This window comes from Hippoglossus stenolepis, chromosome 12 (assembly GCF_022539355.2).
Source record: "Hippoglossus stenolepis isolate QCI-W04-F060 chromosome 12, HSTE1.2, whole genome shotgun sequence".
NCBI classification, from domain to species: domain Eukaryota; kingdom Metazoa; phylum Chordata; class Actinopteri; order Pleuronectiformes; family Pleuronectidae; genus Hippoglossus; species Hippoglossus stenolepis.
The window spans coordinates 15,480,617-15,501,182 of record NC_061494.1 but is presented as its reverse complement, the minus strand read 5'-3'; the positions used below and the strand labels follow the sequence as shown (position 1 = coordinate 15,501,182).

The following is a 20,566-nucleotide window of genomic DNA, read 5'->3' as shown; positions in this document are numbered from 1 at the left end:
GCTTATCTGACCTGTTAAGGTAACTTACTTAATGGAAAAAGTTATTAAAGACTCCAGAAACATCTTCAGAAATTTTTCAGAGGTCCTGCAGTCTATTTAAAGACCAGTCGACCTATAATTAGACTGCACAGTGGTTTTTTTTTAGTGTCACTAACAGCAGTCTCATCTTAAGTCTTTAATCTCCTGCATCTTTGCTCACTAGAAATGAAGCCGTTTCTGTCAAATCATCTCGACCTCAGTCATATTTAAGCAGTGAGTCTCCATTTCCATGTCCTAAGTTGAAGTCCTTGACGGGAGGGTTTCTGCGAGTTAGTGATTCGTTTATTTGAAGGATGATGCCTGCAAACTGTTTCGGACTTGGTTTGTGGAGTACTGAACAGGTCTTGTTATGAATACCTGAGATGTGTTGGCTTTAAGAGGAAATGAATAAAAGGCAAATGAAACCAAATAGACACTTTCTTACAAAGCATTAATATAGGAATTAAATTCTACAAAGATATGAGAAGTAAATGAAAGGACAAGGTTAATTTATACATTTAAATAACAATAAAACCATTGAAAACCAGCTGAGATGAAATGCCTTTATTTATTACACATCAATGCTCTGCTGTTCTCTACAGTCACTTATATGCTCATGCATGCCCCAATGCTTTGTTCACATACTGAGTTAAAGGGAATGACATAGATGACAAGATCCACTTATTGCTGACATATGAAAAGAAGAGTTGAAATCAGTCAATGAATTATGCACCTTCATCACAGCAAAAAACAAATTGCATCAAATTGCAGTGGCATACAGTCATTTATATTTTATATCAACAGGACTGACTTATTTCAAATATTAAACATCTTGTGTTCTCCTTTGCAGAAACATATTACTATAGATTATATTATATTCAAAGTGTAGCTCAGAATTACAGTACTTTTTGATCTTGCATTTGTGTGTAAGTAAGATAAATTCACTTTGCATTGTTCACATTCATAATCATGTTTGTGTGGTGAGTCAAACAATTTGAATAGATTACAAAGTGACGTAGGAGTTTAAAGTCGGATCTGCTGCAGACGGAAGAATCGTGCGCTCTCTGTTTTTCATTTTCAAGAAGAATTACAGCAGCAGCAGTTTTCTTCTCTTTGCTCCGTTCAGGCCTTGCAGTTGCATCTCCATTAGTTTAACCATTCCCTAGTTTCAGCTTCAATTTCCCTGATATTTGCATTTTATTTTAATCCCTTTTTTAAATTAAACGTTCCTCTTACTTCTGCGAATTATTCTCCATTTTGTCAGTCTGTTCTGACTTCGGAACCTGGCTCCTTTCTTTCCCAGGCATCTCATTGATTTCTTCGCTAGTTGTCTTTACATTTGGCAAAACAATTCGGTCTGTTTCAGTTTTATCTTCACTGTTTCTCTCGTCCTTTACTTCAGCTAAGCTGCTTTTGTCAGATGTGTCTTTATCTCGGCCTTGATCACGTCCAGCATCTTTAGTGCTTTTTGCTACTTGTTCTTCTTTTTCTTTCTCACTTTCAGATTTATCGATTTCCTTCCGCTCAGTACGGCTGTTTTCCTTTTCCTCTCTCCTGAGTGTTGTGCTTGAAGTTGCTTGAGCCTTTTCTGAAAGCTCCTCTGTCTCTAGGGAGGCAGTGCTCTTTATCTCTGTTGTAAAATCACTGCTTTTCTTATCCTGCACTTCAACAGCACTGCTCAGCTCAGTTTTGCCTGATTCTTTGGTCAAGACCTCATCAACTGGCTGCCTCACTTGAATTGAGATAAGATTATCTTTAAGCGCATCTTGTTTTTCATTATTCACGAGTTCCTCCTCCACAGAGACCTCCGATTTTGAGTCTTTCCGAACTGTTGCCTTTGTCACTGGATCTTTTTCTTCTTTAGTGTTTTCAGCTACTTTTTTCTGTTGCTCATTTTCTTCTTCTTCACGACTCTCACTTAATATAACTTTGCTTTGAGTGTTTTGGTCTCTGCCACTCACACCTTCTCTGTCAGCTGCTTCAGTTTCCTCTGACTCCTCTCTTCTATCTGGACCCTTCTCACCATCCTCCACCTCTCCAGGACTCCCTCGATCCCCGTCATCCCCTCCGTTCACTGAGTTTCCTTCTGACGGATTCTGCTGACTGTCAGACACCTGCTCACTTTCTTCCTCTCGACTGTCTTTATTATCCTCCTCCTCCTCCTCACTGCCCCCTCTATCCCTTTTGGCACGCTCCCACTCATCTTTCCACGCTTCTGTCTCCTCTGATCCCGTGTCCTCAAATTCTGACATCTCAATTTCCCTGGTGGTCTCCGTTATGATCTCCTCCACAAACTTGTACTGGGGCTCCGCTCGTCTGTGCGGGCCCCCTGGCCGGCTGAGGCAGGGGAGGGTGTAGACGGGGGACTGGTGGTAGATGTAGGGCAAGGAGACGTGGGTGTCTGACAGAGTGGATAGTCGAGCTTCCTCGCTACAGAGAAGTTTCCTACAAGACAGAAGGGACAGATTTTATCTGTGCTAACCGATGTAGAAGACATTTTAAAAAGACTTGAGGGAAAGAATAACACTGAAGCATTAAAAAAGGTGATTGATGGTAACATTAATGAAATCAATTTATTGTGTAAACTAAGGAGGTGTAGAATTGACCATTACAATCATGATTGTGTCAGAATGGGGTTTTAGTTCCCAGTAGATAAACACATAGTACAAGGAATTTGTTGTGGTGTGTCAGTGCAAGCACTAAAACACAATGCACATTTTGAAAAAAAAATAGTATATATAGTATTTCTACTTTATTGTATATAGTATTTCCTTTTTTTTTTCATTCTTATTTCCCCTTGCACGGCTACTTTTTTGTGCTGCTGTGTCCTTTGTGGATTCCCTCTGTGGAGGATCAATACAAATTCATCTTATTTAAAATGCTAATCTTATTCTTAACACCCCCAAAAGGTTGCCTTGGTTATAATGATCTCTAATAATACAGAGCACTGTTTTCCATATCTCACCTGTAAGACAGTATCTCCACGTCCAACGCCATCTTCACATTTAACAGATCCTGATACTCCCTCAGGTAACCAGACATGTCAAATTTACAGTCTATCAGCTCGTTTTCAAGTTCTTTGATTGTCGTCTGTAGCAAGAGAGGAGAGAAGGTTTGTCACTGGATACCATTGGCACATACTGGGAAGAGGCTTTATGATTTAAAGAAACTTTTACCTGATAGTGGATGATTTCCTCCTCGTGTCGATCCTCGACCTCACGCAGCTGCTTCTCCAGCGCGTCCCTGGTGCCTTTGGCGCAGTCCAGCTCGGTGCTTCTGGCCTGCAGCCGCCTCCTGTACTCCTGCACCTCCTGCTGGGTCGCTTTTAAAGCTTCTCTCTTGGACTCGGCCGCCTCTGTTAATCTTGCAAACTGGGATCTGAAAGTTTCTCCAACCTGCCAGACTTCGGACACAGCATGACCTTCCAGCTGCGCTCTGACGTCCCGGAGTGCCGCAGTGACGCCAGGTGCGCCAAATCCGTGCGCCTCCACATTCTCCTGCAGATCCTGGATTTGTCCAAACATCTCCGACACCTCGGCCTCATGGTTTCCCTTCAGGAGGTGAAGCTCATCCACGAGGGACTGAGATTTCTTGTCCAGCAGCAGTTTAACCCGATACGCGTCATCTATGTCCTTCTTCAGGGCCACGATGTTGCTCTGCGCATCTGATCTGCTGCGCGCCTCCTGTTCGTGTTGTCTCCTCACGCTGGACACCTCCTCCTCTAAATCCTGATGCTCGATTTCAATCCGGTGCTTCTGCTGAGTGATGTCCTGAACCACGCGTCTCAGCCTCCCCAGCTCCGGTCCGTACTCCTCCTCCAGGCAGGATGCGGGCTTCGCCTTCCCTCGGAGCTCCTGGATTTCCCGCTCCAGCAGATGATTCTGCTGCTCCAGCTGGTGCACCGTCCCGATGAAGCCCGCGAGGCGATCGTTCAAACCGTGCATCAGCTCCTTCTCGTTACACGGTCCAGATAACGGGCTCGTCAAAGTGCTGCGCGTCCCCTTGATCACGACAGCGGCAGAATCGAATCCCGGCCATCTGGGTTGGATCCTGCTCGGTAAAGCTGCTCTGTTATCCATGCTGCGGTGGCTCGTGCTGACGCTGTGGGTGCCCAGATGTGCAGAGACGCTCCACGCGCGCTTTTATAACCGTGGCCATGTGCTCGGTGCGGACCGGAACTGTCCACGGTGCTGAAAAGGTGAAGCGTCAGCTGATGCCTTAATGAGCCCGAGTCTACATTTTTTTGGCACAGAGCAGTGACGTGGATCAACTGACTGTACATGTCTTCTTCAAACACATATACACACGCTGTATATAATAATATCAGTAATAATGAGATGCAGATATCAATCCCAGAAGACATTATTGTGCCAGTTTGCCCCAAGATTACAATATCAAATAGCCCATATAATAGAATAGAGCAAACAAGCCTAAATATATAAGCTGTTGAAATTTAAAAACCTAAATAATCCAGTGAATACAAATTGTGCATATGTGCAGTTACTTCTCATAACTGTTTTAGATTCCACTACATCTTCAAGAAGTTTGCTGTGTATCCTTACATTTTATATTTGTTTACAATATAGTTTTACTTAGTCACATTTTAAATGTACTTCTAAACTTGTTTATCTACTTTGAGCAAAGGATCTACATACAACCCACGGACATGCTGTCCACTTCTGTATAGTCACAGCAATATATTCTCTAGAAGGTATTTTTACATTGTAGTATTTCTACTTTCTCTTAACATCCATAATGTCAACATATTCACTGTAATTCTTCTATCATACCTGTCATACATTAGATAACCCTAATATGCCCATAAATGTAAACACAGGCTCATATTAATGTGAATTACTTTTTTGTTTTTTAAAACTTTTTCACTCAATCATCAGTCAATTCTTCTTTAAACACATAAAATTGTACTTTCATCTTTAATCAAAATACCAAATTCAACACTCATGTTATGTGGTCTCATATGTGATCTTTGACATGTCTGTAGTCATAATAGTCCAAAAGGAATCCTGTTTGACTGATGTTTCAGTTTTGAGCAATTTTCCAGTCTTATCAGCGACTCAAAGTACTTTACAATACAAAATCGTATGCAACCATTTGCATACCTTTCACAAACTGTCAGCACAGCCGTCAGGAACAATTTGGGGTTGAGTATCTTTCCCAATGCAGACTGGAGGAGCCGGGGATCAAAATACCAACATTCCTGTTTGTGAGAAAGCTTCTCTAACTCCTGAGCTGCCCAGGAAGTGTCATGTGGTGTATATATGAAATAACACACAAAATGTAATATATTAAGTTTTCCTCTTGTATTTAATATAAAAACTATAGTGACTTTAGCGTTTAATCGCAATGGTCAGTCCGTCGCCCACAGTGAGCATGCTCAGCTCAATCCTCTGGTCGTGATGCAGCTTCTTATTGAGAGCATCCAGAGCCTGGGAGGTGAGGTCTTCAGGGGCAGGATTCACCACCTTCCCGCTCCACAGCACCTTCACACACAATAACAACAGAGATGTTTCATTCAGTTCTCAGTGACGATGTGTCGTACCGCACCGTGTGCTCTCTGACAGAAGCTTGTGTACTTACGTTGTCAATCGCAATGATGCCCCCCTGTCGTATGAGCTTGAGGGATTTCTCGTAGTATCTGTCGTAGTTCAATTTATCAGCATCGATGAACACAAAGTCATATGTTCCTGCTTCCCCGGCTGCTATCAGTTCATCTGATCAAACAAAAATCAAAGTCAAGTTGAAAAGAAGTTCCACTTTTATTAGAATTCATGACTGAGATGCATAAAAGCACTTACTCAGAGTCTTCAAGGCTATTTGATATCGTACATCAATCTTACTCTCCACTTCAGCCTAGAGAGAAGGTTAGAATGTGTGAGTTGAGAGTTTGTTGTGGGCTGTTTAAGCTTCTAATTGTTTTTTAAAGAGCATGTTAAGGAAGGTTGAAACAGGTATCGATTTTCCTGCTTGGCTTCGACATCTTTATGTGACCCAGTTTCCTGAGTAGACGCCTTTTCCCTCTACAGCCTGCAGCATTTTGAGAAGATGCACCGACAGAGGGTGGACGTGCAGTTTGCTGTCTGCTGCACAATTTCCCCTCTGACAGGCAACAATCAGTCGCACTTTACTTGCAAAATGTCAAATACAAGTGTTGCACTAGAGCCAGGAATTGGACGTTGTGTACTTAAGTATCCTAACCTGTCCTGAAGAGCGAAGATTTAAGTTTTCATGATCCAATACTCATGATCTTGTGTGAGCAACTTGAAGCCATGCTGTTTGGAAAGACGTTTTCTCACCTCTTTAAAAAATGGTTTAGCAATGTCCACAAAGGTGTCTGTTATTTCACAGGCGACCACATGTCCGTTCTCCGGCATGGCCAACGCCATGCTCAGTGTGTTGTATCCTGTGTACATCCCTGCAGAATGAAAACAATGTAAACTGGATCATCTTAGAAATATATTTGTAGTACTTTCAACAGGATGAAAAGACAGGAGAGTGTATAGGAGCAAAGACTCAATGTCTAATGTTTATATATGAATACAGCTAAAGTCATGGCAATGAAACACTATCTGTCAAAACCAACATGGTTTGAATTTCACTGATTTAATTACAAGCAGTTTCAGGTTGTGTAATTCCAAAAGCTATGACGTAATTTTCACTACATGAATTTCTATCGATCAGTTAAGTTATAATTATGCATTCAGTTGCCTTGAACCAGTTAAAATACTCACTTTTAACTTCGTGTTACCTTCATGTGCTCACAAAGTCATTGCATTTGTTCTTGTACTGTGTCTATTTATGTTCTCTTTACTCAATCTCACCTATTTCAATGGCTTTAGTTGCGTTGATCAGTTTAATGAGATTTGCCATAAACTGGGCTTGTTCACTGGCGACCATCATAATACTCCATGGGTCTTCAAGGGTTCTCTAAAAGGAAAATATCAAACAATTTCATCTATATCATTATAATGAGTTTGATGACTATTGGGATAAACAACATATTTATTTCCACTGGAGGCGAGGCCTTATGAGACCTCTGCATAGTGTTCTCTTACACTCTGCAGCCCTCTAGTGATCAACATTTGTACTGCTCAATTCCAGTACTGTAATTGTGTTAAATTGTGTATTTTGTATATTTGTGGCCTAAATAACCTTCTGATTATCGGTATTTGGTTTGATTTTGGTTCCTGTCCTGTAAAGGTGATCAATTCCATCCTGATAAGAATTGATTAAGAATCTAGAGTCACACTCCACCAAGGCCCGACAATCCCCTTATGAAAATGCATTAACAATCACTAGATCTGGATTCATAATTATCAGTCCCCTAAACTTGTCAGATTTTTTTTAATGAAGAACCATGAACTATTCTCTGAAAGTGTTGAAAAACGCCTCATCTTGTAATAACTCTTAAAGAAAGTGAAAAGAAATTCTCTGATCCAGATCCACAACAGAATGTAAGGTCAGGCCTCACCCCTTCACAACATTCATGGAAATCTGTCCAGTGGTTTGTGCGTAATCCTTCTAACTAACAAACACACAGAGGAGAACAAAACCTCGTTGCTGGAGGTGGAAAGTTTGGCTGACACGACCAGATGCCATAAACAACACAGGGATGATAAATAACTCATTAACAATGAACAGTGTGAAGAAATCAGTGATTGATTTATCATCACCACATTGGATGAGTGGAGGATTTCTCCCTGGTGTCTGTGGCTGACTTACCAGTTTGAGCTTGGTGAGGACCGGGTGCTCCCTCAGTGAGTTGTTCACCACGTATTGCAGCACAGGGTCATCCTTCCCTTCGCTGTGGCTCTTCCCAACAAAGGCCGACTGTCCCACGCCTGAGCAACGACAAACACAACAGCAGCTCCTGTCAATCAAACAGATCTCTGCTAAAAACCAGGTTACCCATCCTCCCCTCGGTCATCTCGTACCTGTTAGTACAACAGCAAGTCCAACACAAAACAGCATCTTAATGTCTGCAGCCATTATGTTCTGGTTCTATGTTCTCGTTAAACAGCTTTCATTTGAATGCACTGAATCTCCCGTGTCAGTCCTTTTAACTGCGCCACCTGTGTTTGTTCTGCTTAACCTTTGAGATGAAGGTTCCACTTATTGATTTTTGAGTTACAATACGATACATTGCATAAGTAGGGAAACTTCTATCAGGCAGATACATTTTGGACAAACGTGTCTCAAGATATTTAGCTTTAAAAGCATTTTAACAAGCAACCAGGAAAGTTATAGACTCAGTGTATGACTTTTAAAAAAGTTAAATACGTAAGATTAGATTCCTGAATATAAAGTTCCATGACAAACGCCCCAGCACTGACCCCGTTATGTTGTAATCCAAACAAACAAACTTTGTCCTGTTTTATCTGAGATTGTTCGGGCCATCCTCCAGAATTTACACGATTACTCAAGGCTGTATATCACTGTGACTCATATGTGAAAACTGTTTGTTTATCTATTTTTACAAGAAAACGCTGTCCTCGTTGTAAAGTCCATCACATCAAATGGCACATGGAGCCCTGGTTTGTTCTGGATGTGTATTAGAATGAATAAAATCAATTGAAATCAGTAATAGAAAGAAGAAATCCACAATTGTATTTAAGTGACTTTTCTATCCGTGACAATTCTACTCACGAGAAAAGAAAGAATCCAACATAAATTCCAATTTATCAGCTATTTCTGACGAGGTGCACATCACGATGAAACGACTCAAATAAATCTGGGATCCAAACACAAATTTGTTGACTTTAGTTTCTGTTATTACTATATATATTCATTTTTTTAAAGAGTACATTTTACATAGTTTGACACTTATCCTAACGTACTGAGGATATGGCACATTACTAATAAACTGTATCCTACACAATGTTGCCCCTCAGTGGTAGAAAGGTGGAATTGCTTTTTCCTGCGTTTTGTGGAATAGTAGTGAGATGATGATCTTTAATTGTAGTAAATTAACAGTGTTTTTGTTCAGTCATTTTCTGAAATCCATTTTTAAAATTCAAGTTTGTTTACTCTTAAAGGGAAACACAGACTTGTGGACTTTTAACAGCAAGAAGAAAGTCATCAACTTAAAAATCCTCAGTTATTGTTGGTGAATGTATAAAAATCTCTGGATTTTTTTATTTTGCTCAGATATAAAAATTCAGGTTGCACCATAAGTCAATGATATTCATTTTCTGGGTTTATATGCATCACTCTCAGCCTCTAAAACTTCAGGCCCAATTCTGCAGCACATTCACTGACCAAACTCTCTTAGGTCACCTGAATCTATAATTAAACCCCCACAGTTTGATGCCAAACACAGGAGGCCTTTGAGGGGGAGCTGAGTAAGTCAGCAGTACTGGTCTGAATCTCTCTTTCCACCATCTGGACCAGTAGTAAATACAGGTGGGCAAACAACTCGAGCTGTTACCTGCAGCCAAGGAACAAGAATGTTCAAATGAAGAAGAAGCTTTAAGCAGAGGCAATGTAACTTTTCAAAAGTGGAAATAACTCATTGAATTTCACATTAGGATTCTGAGGTCAACTTTTTAAACTTAAAAAGAAAAGCTGTACCAACTTAACTCCTTTTTTAATGTTTTACCAGATAATTTATATTTCATAATTATAAATCCTTCTAATTTGGGGTTTGACCTACTAAGAATTCCAAACAATCAACTGGACCAACTTTAAGCAACTTCTGTTCCATATGTACTGAGTTTCCCCCGCAGATTTCAAAGCTTCATATTATAAAGCATTTTTCTAGTCTTATTAATCACTCAAACACTTTTACACTACAAGTCACATTCAGTTGTTTTTCATCATTCATTAAACAGTAACTGCGGAGTGGCAGATTACTGTTCCGAACGGAAACAATACAAAATGTAATTGTACAGCCGTTATGACTAAAGTGCATCGTCCCGTGGTCATGGAATCAAAGGTTGGGGCTGCTCATGATAAGTTAAGCACCTAAACACAATCTTCTTCGAGCTCACTCACATTTCCATCCTTCCATTCAATCAGAGCAAAAGTGGAATTGTGAAAGAAAAACCTGTCAAACTGCTGTGATTTCCTGTGTGTGACAATGACACCGCTCCTAGACGCACACTTTACATATCAGAAAAGATTGTGACTGGAAATTTGACGGTTTCTAAACACAGAGTTGATCAAACTTGCAGATCTATCTCAGGTTTAGCACAGCATCACTGTATATGGGGTCAAAAGTGCATTTAAATACTCTTTAAATAGGAGATTCACCGTACGGCACATGTCAGCCATTGCTACCTGTCTTGTAATAATGGTTTTAGTGAGGAAGCTCTGTCTACGTCAGCCGTCTTTGAGCTGTATAATGCTGCCGTTTGCACCCGCGTAACATTTAAACCGCAGAACTCTTCCACTTAATGAGAAGTCAGACAATCCACAGTTTTTTTCAGATGTGACAGTCGCCTGCTAGAGGTGGAGAAGGTGAGGTTGTTTCTGAGATCCTTAAAAATCTTTGTTCTCCCTTAGTCTCTCTTCCTTCTTCATTTCATCTCCTCCATCAGTTTGTTGAATTCTAGTCTTGATGATGTTTTTGTCCCAACAATCCTGCAGCTGATGTGTTTAAAAGGCCGTAGAATGTCTAGATTGACTAGAAGCGATGGAGTCCTACATAAACACACAATTGTGAACCAGATTAGGAAATAGAAGCCGAATTAGAGTCTGATGACAGTTGTTGGGTTGTTTCGGTAAAAATCCGATGAATCACACTTTTTTTTTCTAACTTCAACTTTGACCTTTGTTGTTGCACATTTAGACTCAGTTTTCATGCAGTACTCAAGTCTTGTTATTTCTTATGAAAGAATTACTCAAGTAAATGTACAAATAAATAGACAAAAATGTACTCAAGTAAAAGTAAAAGTATCACATTAACTTCTCTACTTGAGTAAAAGTAAGTAAGTAGTTGCTTTTACATACATTTAAAGTATTAAGACTAAAAGTAGGCTACCTATTTCCAAAGCAAACTTCTACTACATCATTGGGGCTAAGTGTTGGTGGCAGCCTCTTCTGAATCCAGCAGTGAAATGTTACCTGCACGCTCTGATTGGATCAGTGGATCACTTCACCTCTTTTTATTGATTATTTTTAAAACTAAAAAAACAATATGAATATGTAACAAAATGTATTTAAGTGGAGTAACAAACAAAATGTATGTGACTGAGTTTGTTTTTTAGATGGGAAAATCATCATTTTATCCCAATCATTTTTGGGATAAAATACTTCAAATATTACAAATGTAAATGTAACTTCTTTGTGTCGTTGCAGGTGGAAGTACAACACAAAGGTGTATTTTTCTCAGATAACTGATAGATGCTCATTTGAATTGACAAACCCAGACAGATCAAGGACTGTGGAGTTTGTTCTCCCTCTCTAACAGAGTGTTTGTGGTTCACAGTCAGTAAAGAGAGGAGGAGTGATTACAGTAACTCTGACATACGATCATGTGAGGATTATATTAAAGCATTTTAGATTTAAAACTTAAACACTTTACATTTTCTTTGAGCTGTGCTGTGGGGCTAGCGAAGTTTAATGAGCAATGTTTGCAGAGCAGGACTGGGAGAGTGTCTTCATGAGCCACACTTCAGATCGTCTCCTTTTGCAACTTCAAAAAAAAAACAAAAAAAACACAGGAACACAGAAGACGGTAGCCAGCAATGTTCAAAAAGGGAATTTTGGGGATGTGAGTGGGATGTGAGGCCTCTCCAAGGACAAGAGCTTCCTGTGTGTGCTCCCTAATTAAGAATGCACGGATACAAACAAAAACACGCCACCAACAAGAACCCATCAATTAAATGAGCCCTGACACCGACTGTCTCTAAAAAAAATGTTTGAGCTCGTGATGAGGAAAAGTGAGCACACGGCTCTGCTAAGGTCCTCTCAGTGCAAATGAGACACCATGTTTTTCCACCACCACCCCCCTCTCTCTCTCTCTCTCTCTCTCTCTCTCTCTCCTCTCTCGCTGCTCCGGGCCTCTGCTTATGTGACGCTAATTGTTTCTGCTACTCGTGCCAAGTACCTACTCTTCCCCAGCACATTCTACAGACAGGCCCCTGGTCCCTCAGCTGCTTTTTGTGTCTGTTTAAGGAATGAAAAAATGTGTGCTGCCATCTGCGGCGAGCGCACCACTGTTCCTCCTCCCGGCCGTGACTGTCAGAGTGCCACAATGATACACACTCACACACTCTCTCAGAGGTAGAGGGGGGAAATAAAACTATGGCGGGAGAGAAACAAGAAAACAACACTGACACATACAACTGCTAATACGAAGCAAAATAATTCAAGAGGTTCCTGTTTTGATGCATTTTGAGCGCGTGTGTGAGTCGAAGACACCGCACGGGCCCTTTTAAATTTTGCAAACCATGCAGGAAAGAGAAGAAATGTAGAAACCAGGCCTGTCTCAACTCGTGTGCTGCTCTGTGTTTGATTGTTTGGGCTTTAACTAGAAACACGACGCTCCTGAAATAAGTCCACAAATAGTAATGATTTTTTTGGGCCTTTCAGCACACAGGCTCATTTTAGCTGCATTTCCCCTTTACTCTGTGTTTTATTCGTGGCTTAATGTGACCAGCAAGTGGCAGTGTTGTTTAGCTAATCCACAAACACGAGCCCCCCTGCTGCACAAAGACAGCCAAGCCTTCACTCCCCCTGTCTGGGAAGTAATATCACTTTCCTCTTGTTGAATTGACCTGTGACCCCGTCGCTGAGTACACGGGGTGGCACATATTGACACGCTTGTAACGCCACTTGGCTGTTACATCATCCGTGTGTTTGTCACGGGGGAGGCTGCGTGTGATGCACTCTAATCACAGCAGTCACTTTAATGGCACCGTCTCAGCAGCTCAGATAAGCATTCATGAATATTAAGTGATGATAATCACAATGGAGAGACCGACGTCGAGACGACTGACAGACATTTCTCAGCATTCAATTGACATCCTCAGATTTGTCCTCGGCTCTGACAGCCGCGTCTCCCAACATGACAAGTCTGTTTAAAGCTTCCGGAGGAGGCTCGAGAACACGTGCACGATTAGAGATGCACTGACACTGATGGTTGGGTTTGTTTTTTTTGTTATTGCTCAAAGTGGGCCAATGTGCTGCTGTGCAAGACCAAAATGCACAACATGCACATGTGCACGCAAGGAGTGTCAGATTTAGTGGGCCGCTCGCAGGGGCTGCAGAATGTAGATGAGGATATGCCACAAAAAAAATCCCCCAAAACTGTTTTTCAATCATGGAGGTTTGGATTTATCGCTGCTGTATGGAACTACGGTGTATTTTGAATGTGGAGGATAAGCCGTTCAATTCATTATCATCCTCTCTTTGTGTGTTTGTACGGAACAAAACAGTGGATCTGCTGCAGAGATGAACGGCAGGTGTGGTTGTCTGACTTTCAAATCACTTAGGCATCTATTCTATTAACCTGCCGTGTAAATAAATACAGGATTCAATTTCCATGGCGTCGACGCAATCAGTTGACAGTCCCTCAAAAAAAAAAGCCAAACATCAAACAGGCTGTTCAGGGGCACATGAGAAAAATAAAAAAAATATCTTGGGTAGATGAAAGGTGTCGACACCTAGAGCGAAGACGAGACAAATGTCATATCCTCAGGAACAATTACAGAGTGAACCAGTGGTTCTTAAACCTGCAGGTCTGCTCGCTGTATTATTCTCTTTACAGTAGAGCTGCTCCCACAACACCTCACCGTGGTGCTCAGCGTCACACGAAAGAAGCTCAATGTACTTTCTCTAGTCTTGTGTTTACGGAAACTCAAATCTTTTTTACTCGCTCGTCTCCACAAAGACAAATCAATCTTCGCTTCGGTTCCTGTCCACAGTCACTACATCCTCCCTCCCTATTAGTGTCACTCTCATCTGACTGCCGTGTCCCATTGTGACCGCACTTGAGGCACTAATGATAATGTTATAACCCAGACCAATTTGCCGTGGCAATCAGACCCACTTAATTGAGTTGATTATGAGCTCCCCGTCTGAGATGACCCCTGCGGACTCAGGAAAAGACACAAAAGCGCGGGGAGAGACGGAGGGTGCGGATGGAGGGATGGATGGTTTCTCCAGGCATTCCATCAGTGTGCAGGAGACACATGGGATATGACTGTTGGGAGGCATATGTGCGTGCGTGCGTGTGTCCGTGACGATTCTTCATGTGTGGGGTGTCGGGAGATGGCGTGTAGGGCAGAGCAGGCCTTCAGGGAGGTGTAAAGGAGGAGAGGGATGGGACAGTGGCTGGAGGAAGAGGGGTGGAGGGGGAGCTCGGGGTTTGAAATCACAACACAGCCTCTGTAATAGACCCGGACACAGACCACATCTGAAGTTAATCCAATCAGCGAGAAGCATGGCGCTCCCATCCGCTAAAGACACACAAACATAAGGTCAGGAGCAGCTTGTATTAGCGCGATGATGTCAGGGAGAAGTGGTGTAGATAATTGACTTTCAGCGTGTTTCTTTAAGGCCGAGAGAGACGAGGGGAAGCAGAGGGTTTGCAGCAGGTCCGGCCAAGCAGATTTAAAAGGAAGAACAAATGAAGTCAGTGTTTTCTAGCAGGTCAAAACCAAAACCTATAACAACTCTGACTGCTTCACTGTTTGGCTGTTGCAGGTTTTCTCTCAGTAGGGTATAGGGTATCAAACATCACGACTCTGGTGCAGACTGAAATGAACCAAAAGCTGCTAATGTCTGATTTGAAATTTGTTTTTTTAAAGTATTTTATTATATATTAGTAGTTTCTGATCTAAATTCAAATTTTGCCAATTTGTGAATGGCAGCTTTGTCCTCATTTGATCAAATAACTAAGTGTGTTAAAAATATTCCTTTTTGTCAGTTATTAATAAAAGTATAATGTTGACATCCTTACCAAAGCTCATATATTAACAGGAGCATTTGTATGAGTTCTAAGAAGTTCATAAGACATCAAATTACAATATTAAAAGCAAAGATGGCAAATAGCCTCCAGTCTGATTGAAACAGTAGTAAAAACTGATCATTTAAAAAAATGCCTATAAGAAAAGTACAAAGAAAAAAATACAAGAGAAAATATAAGAAAAAGCATAATAAGAAAAAATTGAATAGAATAAGAATAAGAATTTGAATAAGAAAAAATATAAGAAAAAGTATGATGAGTAAAAAAATATAAGGACAAATGTAAGTAAAAATATAAAAAACAGGAAAATATAAGAAAAATTGAATAAGAATAAGAAAAAATATAACAATAACAATTAAAATATGTGGTTAATTTAGCTCTGTAGTACACATGCATAATATATTCTATATATCACCATCCAACACACTTACACACAGTTCTGCTTTAGCTCAAACCTAAAATGTACATGAATACACATCATATCTACATGTGCAAATGCCTCATTTGGAACATGACAGTGTGGGACAACCGTGCAGGGCTTTTCTGAGAATTGTTTCATCCCCAGTGAAACAGGACACACTAATAAGGGACACACGGCACAGCGCTGTAATATCTGGGGATGGAAAGCAAATGTGCTTTTGAGAGCCAAGTATACTGGTCCCTTTCATAGGCGACTTGGTTCCACCCGTGATCGAATGAAACATTCTAAAAGGACTATTTACTCTTTTCATTTCCTCTTGTGTATTACAGACGGAGGAGCGTGTGGCTTGCTGTATGAAAACAGGGCACGGCCTAATGTTGCATGAAGACCATGGTGAATTCATATTGATGGGAAAGCTGCCTCTGAAGCCCAGCAGCCATGATTTTTTCATAAGCCACCGGGAACAAGAAGTCAGTCAGCTGACAGGTGCTAACGCCGCCAATTGTGCTGTGGATAAGAGATGGGACATGGAGAAAAGAGGCAGAGAGAGGGAGAGAAAGCGGAGGCAACAACTCGCTCCTCTTTTCTAAGCACGTGTGTGTGTGTGTGTGTGTGTGTGTGTGCAGAATGTGTACGTGCTGCGTTTGTGTGCTCCCTGCACCCCGTTCCCTTCTATAGCTGCAGAGGATTTTACGGAGGAGACTGTGTAAACACCAGAATGCATGTCAAATATGATGAGTCTTGATAGCTGTAAAACATACCCAAGGACTGCTCCTCACTTATTATCTACAACCAGAGCCCTGGAGCTATGTCTGCATCCTTCTGCCTTCCATCCACGCATGTCGCGCCACAAGTCCCTCTCTGGAAAGCATTGATTATTTTGGCATGAGCCGAGGAGAAAGAAAGGTGTGATTTCTTTTGTGTTTCCTCGAGAAGAAGAAAAAAATCAGCAAAAATAAATATTTTCGAGAGCATGGTGCAGCCACAAGAAATATATGAGCACATTGGGGAAGAAATAAAGATGATGGATTTGCTGGCTGACGTGTGCGTATGCTTGTGTGCCTTGTGGAAGAGTGTGTTTGTGTGTGTGTGTGTGTGTTTTGTGTGTGATTGTGTGTGTGTGTTTGGGCTCTGCAGAGTTTTTTGGTTGCTACAATTGGTGCATTGTATTTGTTCATGCGCGCGCCACTTTCTGAACTGTACATCTTGAACAGTATTATCTGTGTGTAATTGTGCGCCTGTGTTTGCTTGTGTCTCTGACTTTGCTGTGTGTGTGTGTGTGTGTGTGTGTGTGTGTATTATATGTGAGAGAAGCTGAAAGAGAGCGTGCTGGAGAGAGCGACCAAAGCTGCAGGCGGTGCGAGGCTCCGGGGAACCACTTGAGATTGCAGGCAGAGGGGCTGATAAGGCAGCTAGCCATTCATCAGGCCAAATGAAGGCAGTAAAGTTGACTGGAGGAACCCAGGCATCGCCCCAGGATGGCAGTCGGCCTCTCAGTGGAGACCTGTGACTAACACATGCGAGCAGGCGTGCATGCATGTACATCCACATACAAATGGCCGAAGAATTGCGGGGAGAGGGAAGAATGAGTGGACTGGGAGGAGGTGTAGGAATCAGGATTCGGGCTCAGGAGAGAACGGGGATAGAAGCATAATGGACCTCCAGGAGCAGAGGCCCCATCTCCAGCGGCTGCCGCTCCTGTGTGGAGTGCACGCGGCCCGCTCCACTCAGAAAACATCCATCACACAGATACTACTGTAATCCAGAGGTGATACATTAGCTTGGGTGCCAGGGGGACAGTGTGTGCCGGTGATGGATACCTCCAGAGCTCCCTGCCGCTGTCAGAGGGGCCTCGGAGAGAGAGAGAGAGAGAGAGAGCTGCTGGTGCTGCTCAGCTCGGCACAGCTCACGCTTTCCCGCTTAATGTCGCCGTTTGAATTTATACCGATGCATTGCTCTTTGTATTTTATTCTTAATCACACCACCCAGAGGATGGAGACATATTTTCACCAGCAGAAAGTGCTGCGAAGTTGCACACTTATGAAAGCAATACATTACTTAAGCACTTATACGCCAGCCGAGGAGGAGAGATGAAGCTACTTTAGAGTGTTGCTGGTGTGTTTATAAGACTGTATTAGTGTCTCACTGGTGCTTTGATAGAGCTTGTACCATCAATTTGCACAAAGACTCTATCTTTGCTTACATAAATCCCACCTCGGGGTTATTATGAATCTGATTTATTTGCTCCGCTTATGTTTATTATTGTGTTTTATGGTTTATATTCTGTGTTAAACGCCGTCAATAGGACTGCAGAGTATGTGTGTCTCATCCTGCGAGGGATGAAAATGGTTTATGGGGCTGTGAGTGCCAATAAACAGGCAGCCACAGCCTTTTGGATGTACATCTTTAATGTTTTATGCATGATGAACTCAATATTTAGCACAGGTTCAAGGCCAAATGGTAAGCACTGACAGGACTTTCCAAAGGCAGCTCCACGCTACAGGCACCAGGAGGAGATTGAGCTATGTGCAGGGGGGGGGTCTTGTCATGTTTTTGTCCATCCGTCTCTATGAGCGCCTGCCAAACGGACACAGTGACGCAGATCACGAGACACACAGAATGTTTGGCAGGAGAGGCCCAACGTCTTCTTCGCCGCCTCCTGCATCCAGTTGTGATGGTGATGCTGGGTTGGACCATTAAAGAGATGTGGTGTGGGAACTGTGGGCCATATAAGCGATCTGTCTCTGGCACGATGAAAAGCAGACGGTCCGCCAAGGACGGCGGGACAGATTGATGTTATCACCAGAGCGCCGTGCAGTGACACACACTCTTCAAAATGCTATGTAGCAGGCAATAATAAGGGAAAACAGGTGACAAGTGAGGGATTTTCTCCTGATAGATCAACCGCCCCATCGATCACGATATCGACCATTGGAAATATACGACTGCGCTGCCTTCTATTGAAATGTTTGCCCATGCAGCTCAAGTGCTCCGAGTGCATAACTAACTGGTCCGACCTGTGCTGCACAATGATTCGTCACTTGAAGCTGCTAAGACGGACCAAAGGAAAACAAATCAGGTCAGGAGAACTGTTGGTGTGTGTTCTGGGAACGATCATGTGTTATTCCACGGATATATTATGTGTCTCCACTGGTTTCCCATTAAGCCCTCCACACATGGTACTTTTTATGATGGCATGAATGTAACTGCTGCCACTTTCCACCTCGGCATTTATCAAAACATTAAAGAGCAGCATTTGGTTTCACAGCTGAAAGCTCAGCTTGTTTGGTTGTAAACTCACCTTATGTTTTACCTACATTTTTATCAGCAGACATGTTTATAAAGTGAGACTTAAGATCCATTGATCGCAAAGAAAAGCTAAACAATGCGAATTGCGCTAGAGGAAGGTTTGCACCTTACTAGCAGTTCTGCAGCTATCTATCTATCTATCTATCTATCTATCTATCTATCTATCTATCTATCTATCTATCTATCTATCTATCTATCTATCTATCTATCTATCTATCTATCTATCTATCTATCTATCTATCTATCTATCCATCCATCCATCCATCCATCCATCCATCCATCCATCCATCCATCCAACCCATTAGTCCCATTATTCCCATTACCACTGTTTAACAATTAGTTACAACCATTGTTACAACCATAGTTATTTGATGCTATAAAAATGTGGTGAAATGTCATTAGTGACAACTGAGACTGACTCACGATTGGTTGAGTGCGTGTTTGAGTGCGTTTATCCACCCCCCCCCGATCGCTACTGGCTCCTAATGCTTTATGATAAATGAACTTTATTTGTAGAGCACATTTCTAGTGTTGACCACTCAAAGCGTTTACAGTACAGTTCACCCATTCACACACATTCTATGCATCTATGTGCAGCACTTTCTCAGGCATACATCACTTATACTATACTAGCACAGCCTTGAGGGCAATTTGGGGTTCATTATCTTGCCCAAGGACACTTTGGGGGAATGGAATTGAACTGCCGACCCTCTGGTTAGTGGCCTACCCGCTGTACCTTCTAAGAATTGTTCCTATCTGGGATTTTTGGTTTCATTTCTGGATAGTGGGAGGATTTGGAGATGCATCTTATATGAGAGTCTATGGTTACAACTAATAAACACTCATCAAGTATGAATTATTAGAACGTGACAAAACTACTGAAATAAACAAAATAAAATGGACATTAAAACAATTAACAATTAAATATTTTTCTTTTCTGTACAAAGATTTATTAAAACTCCTTTGCAATTCACAACATCACATCTACATGCTCATTGCTTCAAGGCCAGGTGAGAACCATCGGCTCCGTCACAATTCACAGACCCAGATTTCACAAAGTTTATAAGGTGTAAATGAGAGCATGTGTGGATTTCCTCGTGTTTTCCACCCCGGCGCCTGTCTCCGCTGTGAGTGAGTCTTTGATAGCTGTTACACTGCGAGACAGACAGGCCTGTGCCGAGACGATGGCATCAAAAAAGCCGACGATTGACAGCTACTGACAGCCATCTTCCTCCTAAACACACTTCAGGTCCCCTGCGCTCCCTCTCCCTCTCTTCCCCCCCCCCCTTTCTCTCTCTGTCTTTTCTCTCTCTGTCGGGGGAAATTGAGGAGACTCAGAGATAAAGAGCGGGATGTCATAAACTGGCACCTGTCATCGTGTTTTGTTTTGGTCAGGGCGCAGAGAACATTCGTAAAGTTTTAAAAGACATTTTGAAGGATTTAGTACTTTCACAGCCACAATTTGAACCTCAGGTGATCCACTCGTTGTTTTGGGGGTGTAAAACCCGAGCGTGAGGCGATGGCTAAATAGAAATGGATGTGAGTATTGTAGTTTTTGGCTTTAATTTGGCTAAATATGCTAAGACGAAGTATTCACTGCAGATATTTAGCCATCTTGGTTTTTGTTTTCCGAGACGTGCCACCTCGATGAGAAACGCTGTCACCCAGACCGAGATGCCTGACATGACACACAAAGAAAGCGAGAAGGCAGATATGTTCATTCATGCACACGCTGACACACAACAACAAGCACACAACGCCGGCATCCGCATCTGCACACTCCGACACACACCTGGATTTCTCAGGCTGTTGCTGCGTTTCATCAGCGTCTCCTGTTTCTCCGCCATGTTCAACCTGTGGAGCCATTATCTTCTGACACACTTATCCTC

General features: G+C 42.1%; 2 protein-coding genes across 2 annotated transcripts; both read right to left on the bottom strand.

The window, feature by feature from the left end:
• Positions 1 to 567: 567 nt before the first annotated feature.
• LOC118119001 (neurofilament light polypeptide) lies at positions 568 to 4,192 on the bottom strand. The gene is made up of 3 exons (XM_035172631.1): positions 3,195 to 4,192; positions 2,984 to 3,108; positions 568 to 2,463 (listed from the first exon to the last, which is right to left on the bottom strand). The coding sequence occupies exons 1-3, from the start codon at positions 4,095 to 4,097 to the stop codon at positions 1,251 to 1,253; spliced, it is 2,241 nt and encodes a 746-aa protein (XP_035028522.1). The 5' UTR covers positions 4,098 to 4,192; the 3' UTR covers positions 568 to 1,250.
• A 1,132-nt stretch (positions 4,193 to 5,324) lies between these two features.
• comtd1 (catechol-O-methyltransferase domain containing 1) lies at positions 5,325 to 8,081 on the bottom strand. The gene is made up of 7 exons (XM_035172836.1): positions 7,971 to 8,081; positions 7,759 to 7,877; positions 6,858 to 6,963; positions 6,333 to 6,451; positions 5,835 to 5,889; positions 5,617 to 5,750; positions 5,325 to 5,519 (listed from the first exon to the last, which is right to left on the bottom strand). The coding sequence occupies exons 1-7, from the start codon at positions 8,023 to 8,025 to the stop codon at positions 5,367 to 5,369; spliced, it is 741 nt and encodes a 246-aa protein (XP_035028727.1). The 5' UTR covers positions 8,026 to 8,081; the 3' UTR covers positions 5,325 to 5,366.
• Positions 8,082 to 20,566: the final 12,485 nt, after the last annotated feature.

Excerpts from the sequence above, each read along its gene's own strand:
- LOC118119001 (XM_035172631.1), bottom strand. The coding sequence starts at position 4,097 with ATGGATAACAGAGCAGCTTTACCGAGCAGGATCCAACCCAGATGGCCG. Across the intron at positions 3,109-3,194 it reads AGGAAATCATCCACTATCAG|ACGACAATCAAAGAACTTGA; the intron begins GTAAAAGTTTCT and ends CTCTTGCTACAG. Across the intron at positions 2,464-2,983 it reads GTGGAGATACTGTCTTACAG|GAAACTTCTCTGTAGCGAGG; the intron begins GTGAGATATGGA and ends TCTGTCTTGTAG.
- comtd1 (XM_035172836.1), bottom strand. The coding sequence starts at position 8,025 with ATGGCTGCAGACATTAAGATGCTGTTTTGTGTTGGACTTGCTGTTGTA. Across the intron at positions 7,878-7,970 it reads ACTTGCTGTTGTACTAACAG|GCGTGGGACAGTCGGCCTTT; the intron begins GTACGAGATGAC and ends GTCGTTGCTCAG. Across the intron at positions 5,751-5,834 it reads AATAGCCTTGAAGACTCTGA|ATGAACTGATAGCAGCCGGG; the intron begins GTAAGTGCTTTT and ends TTGTTTGATCAG.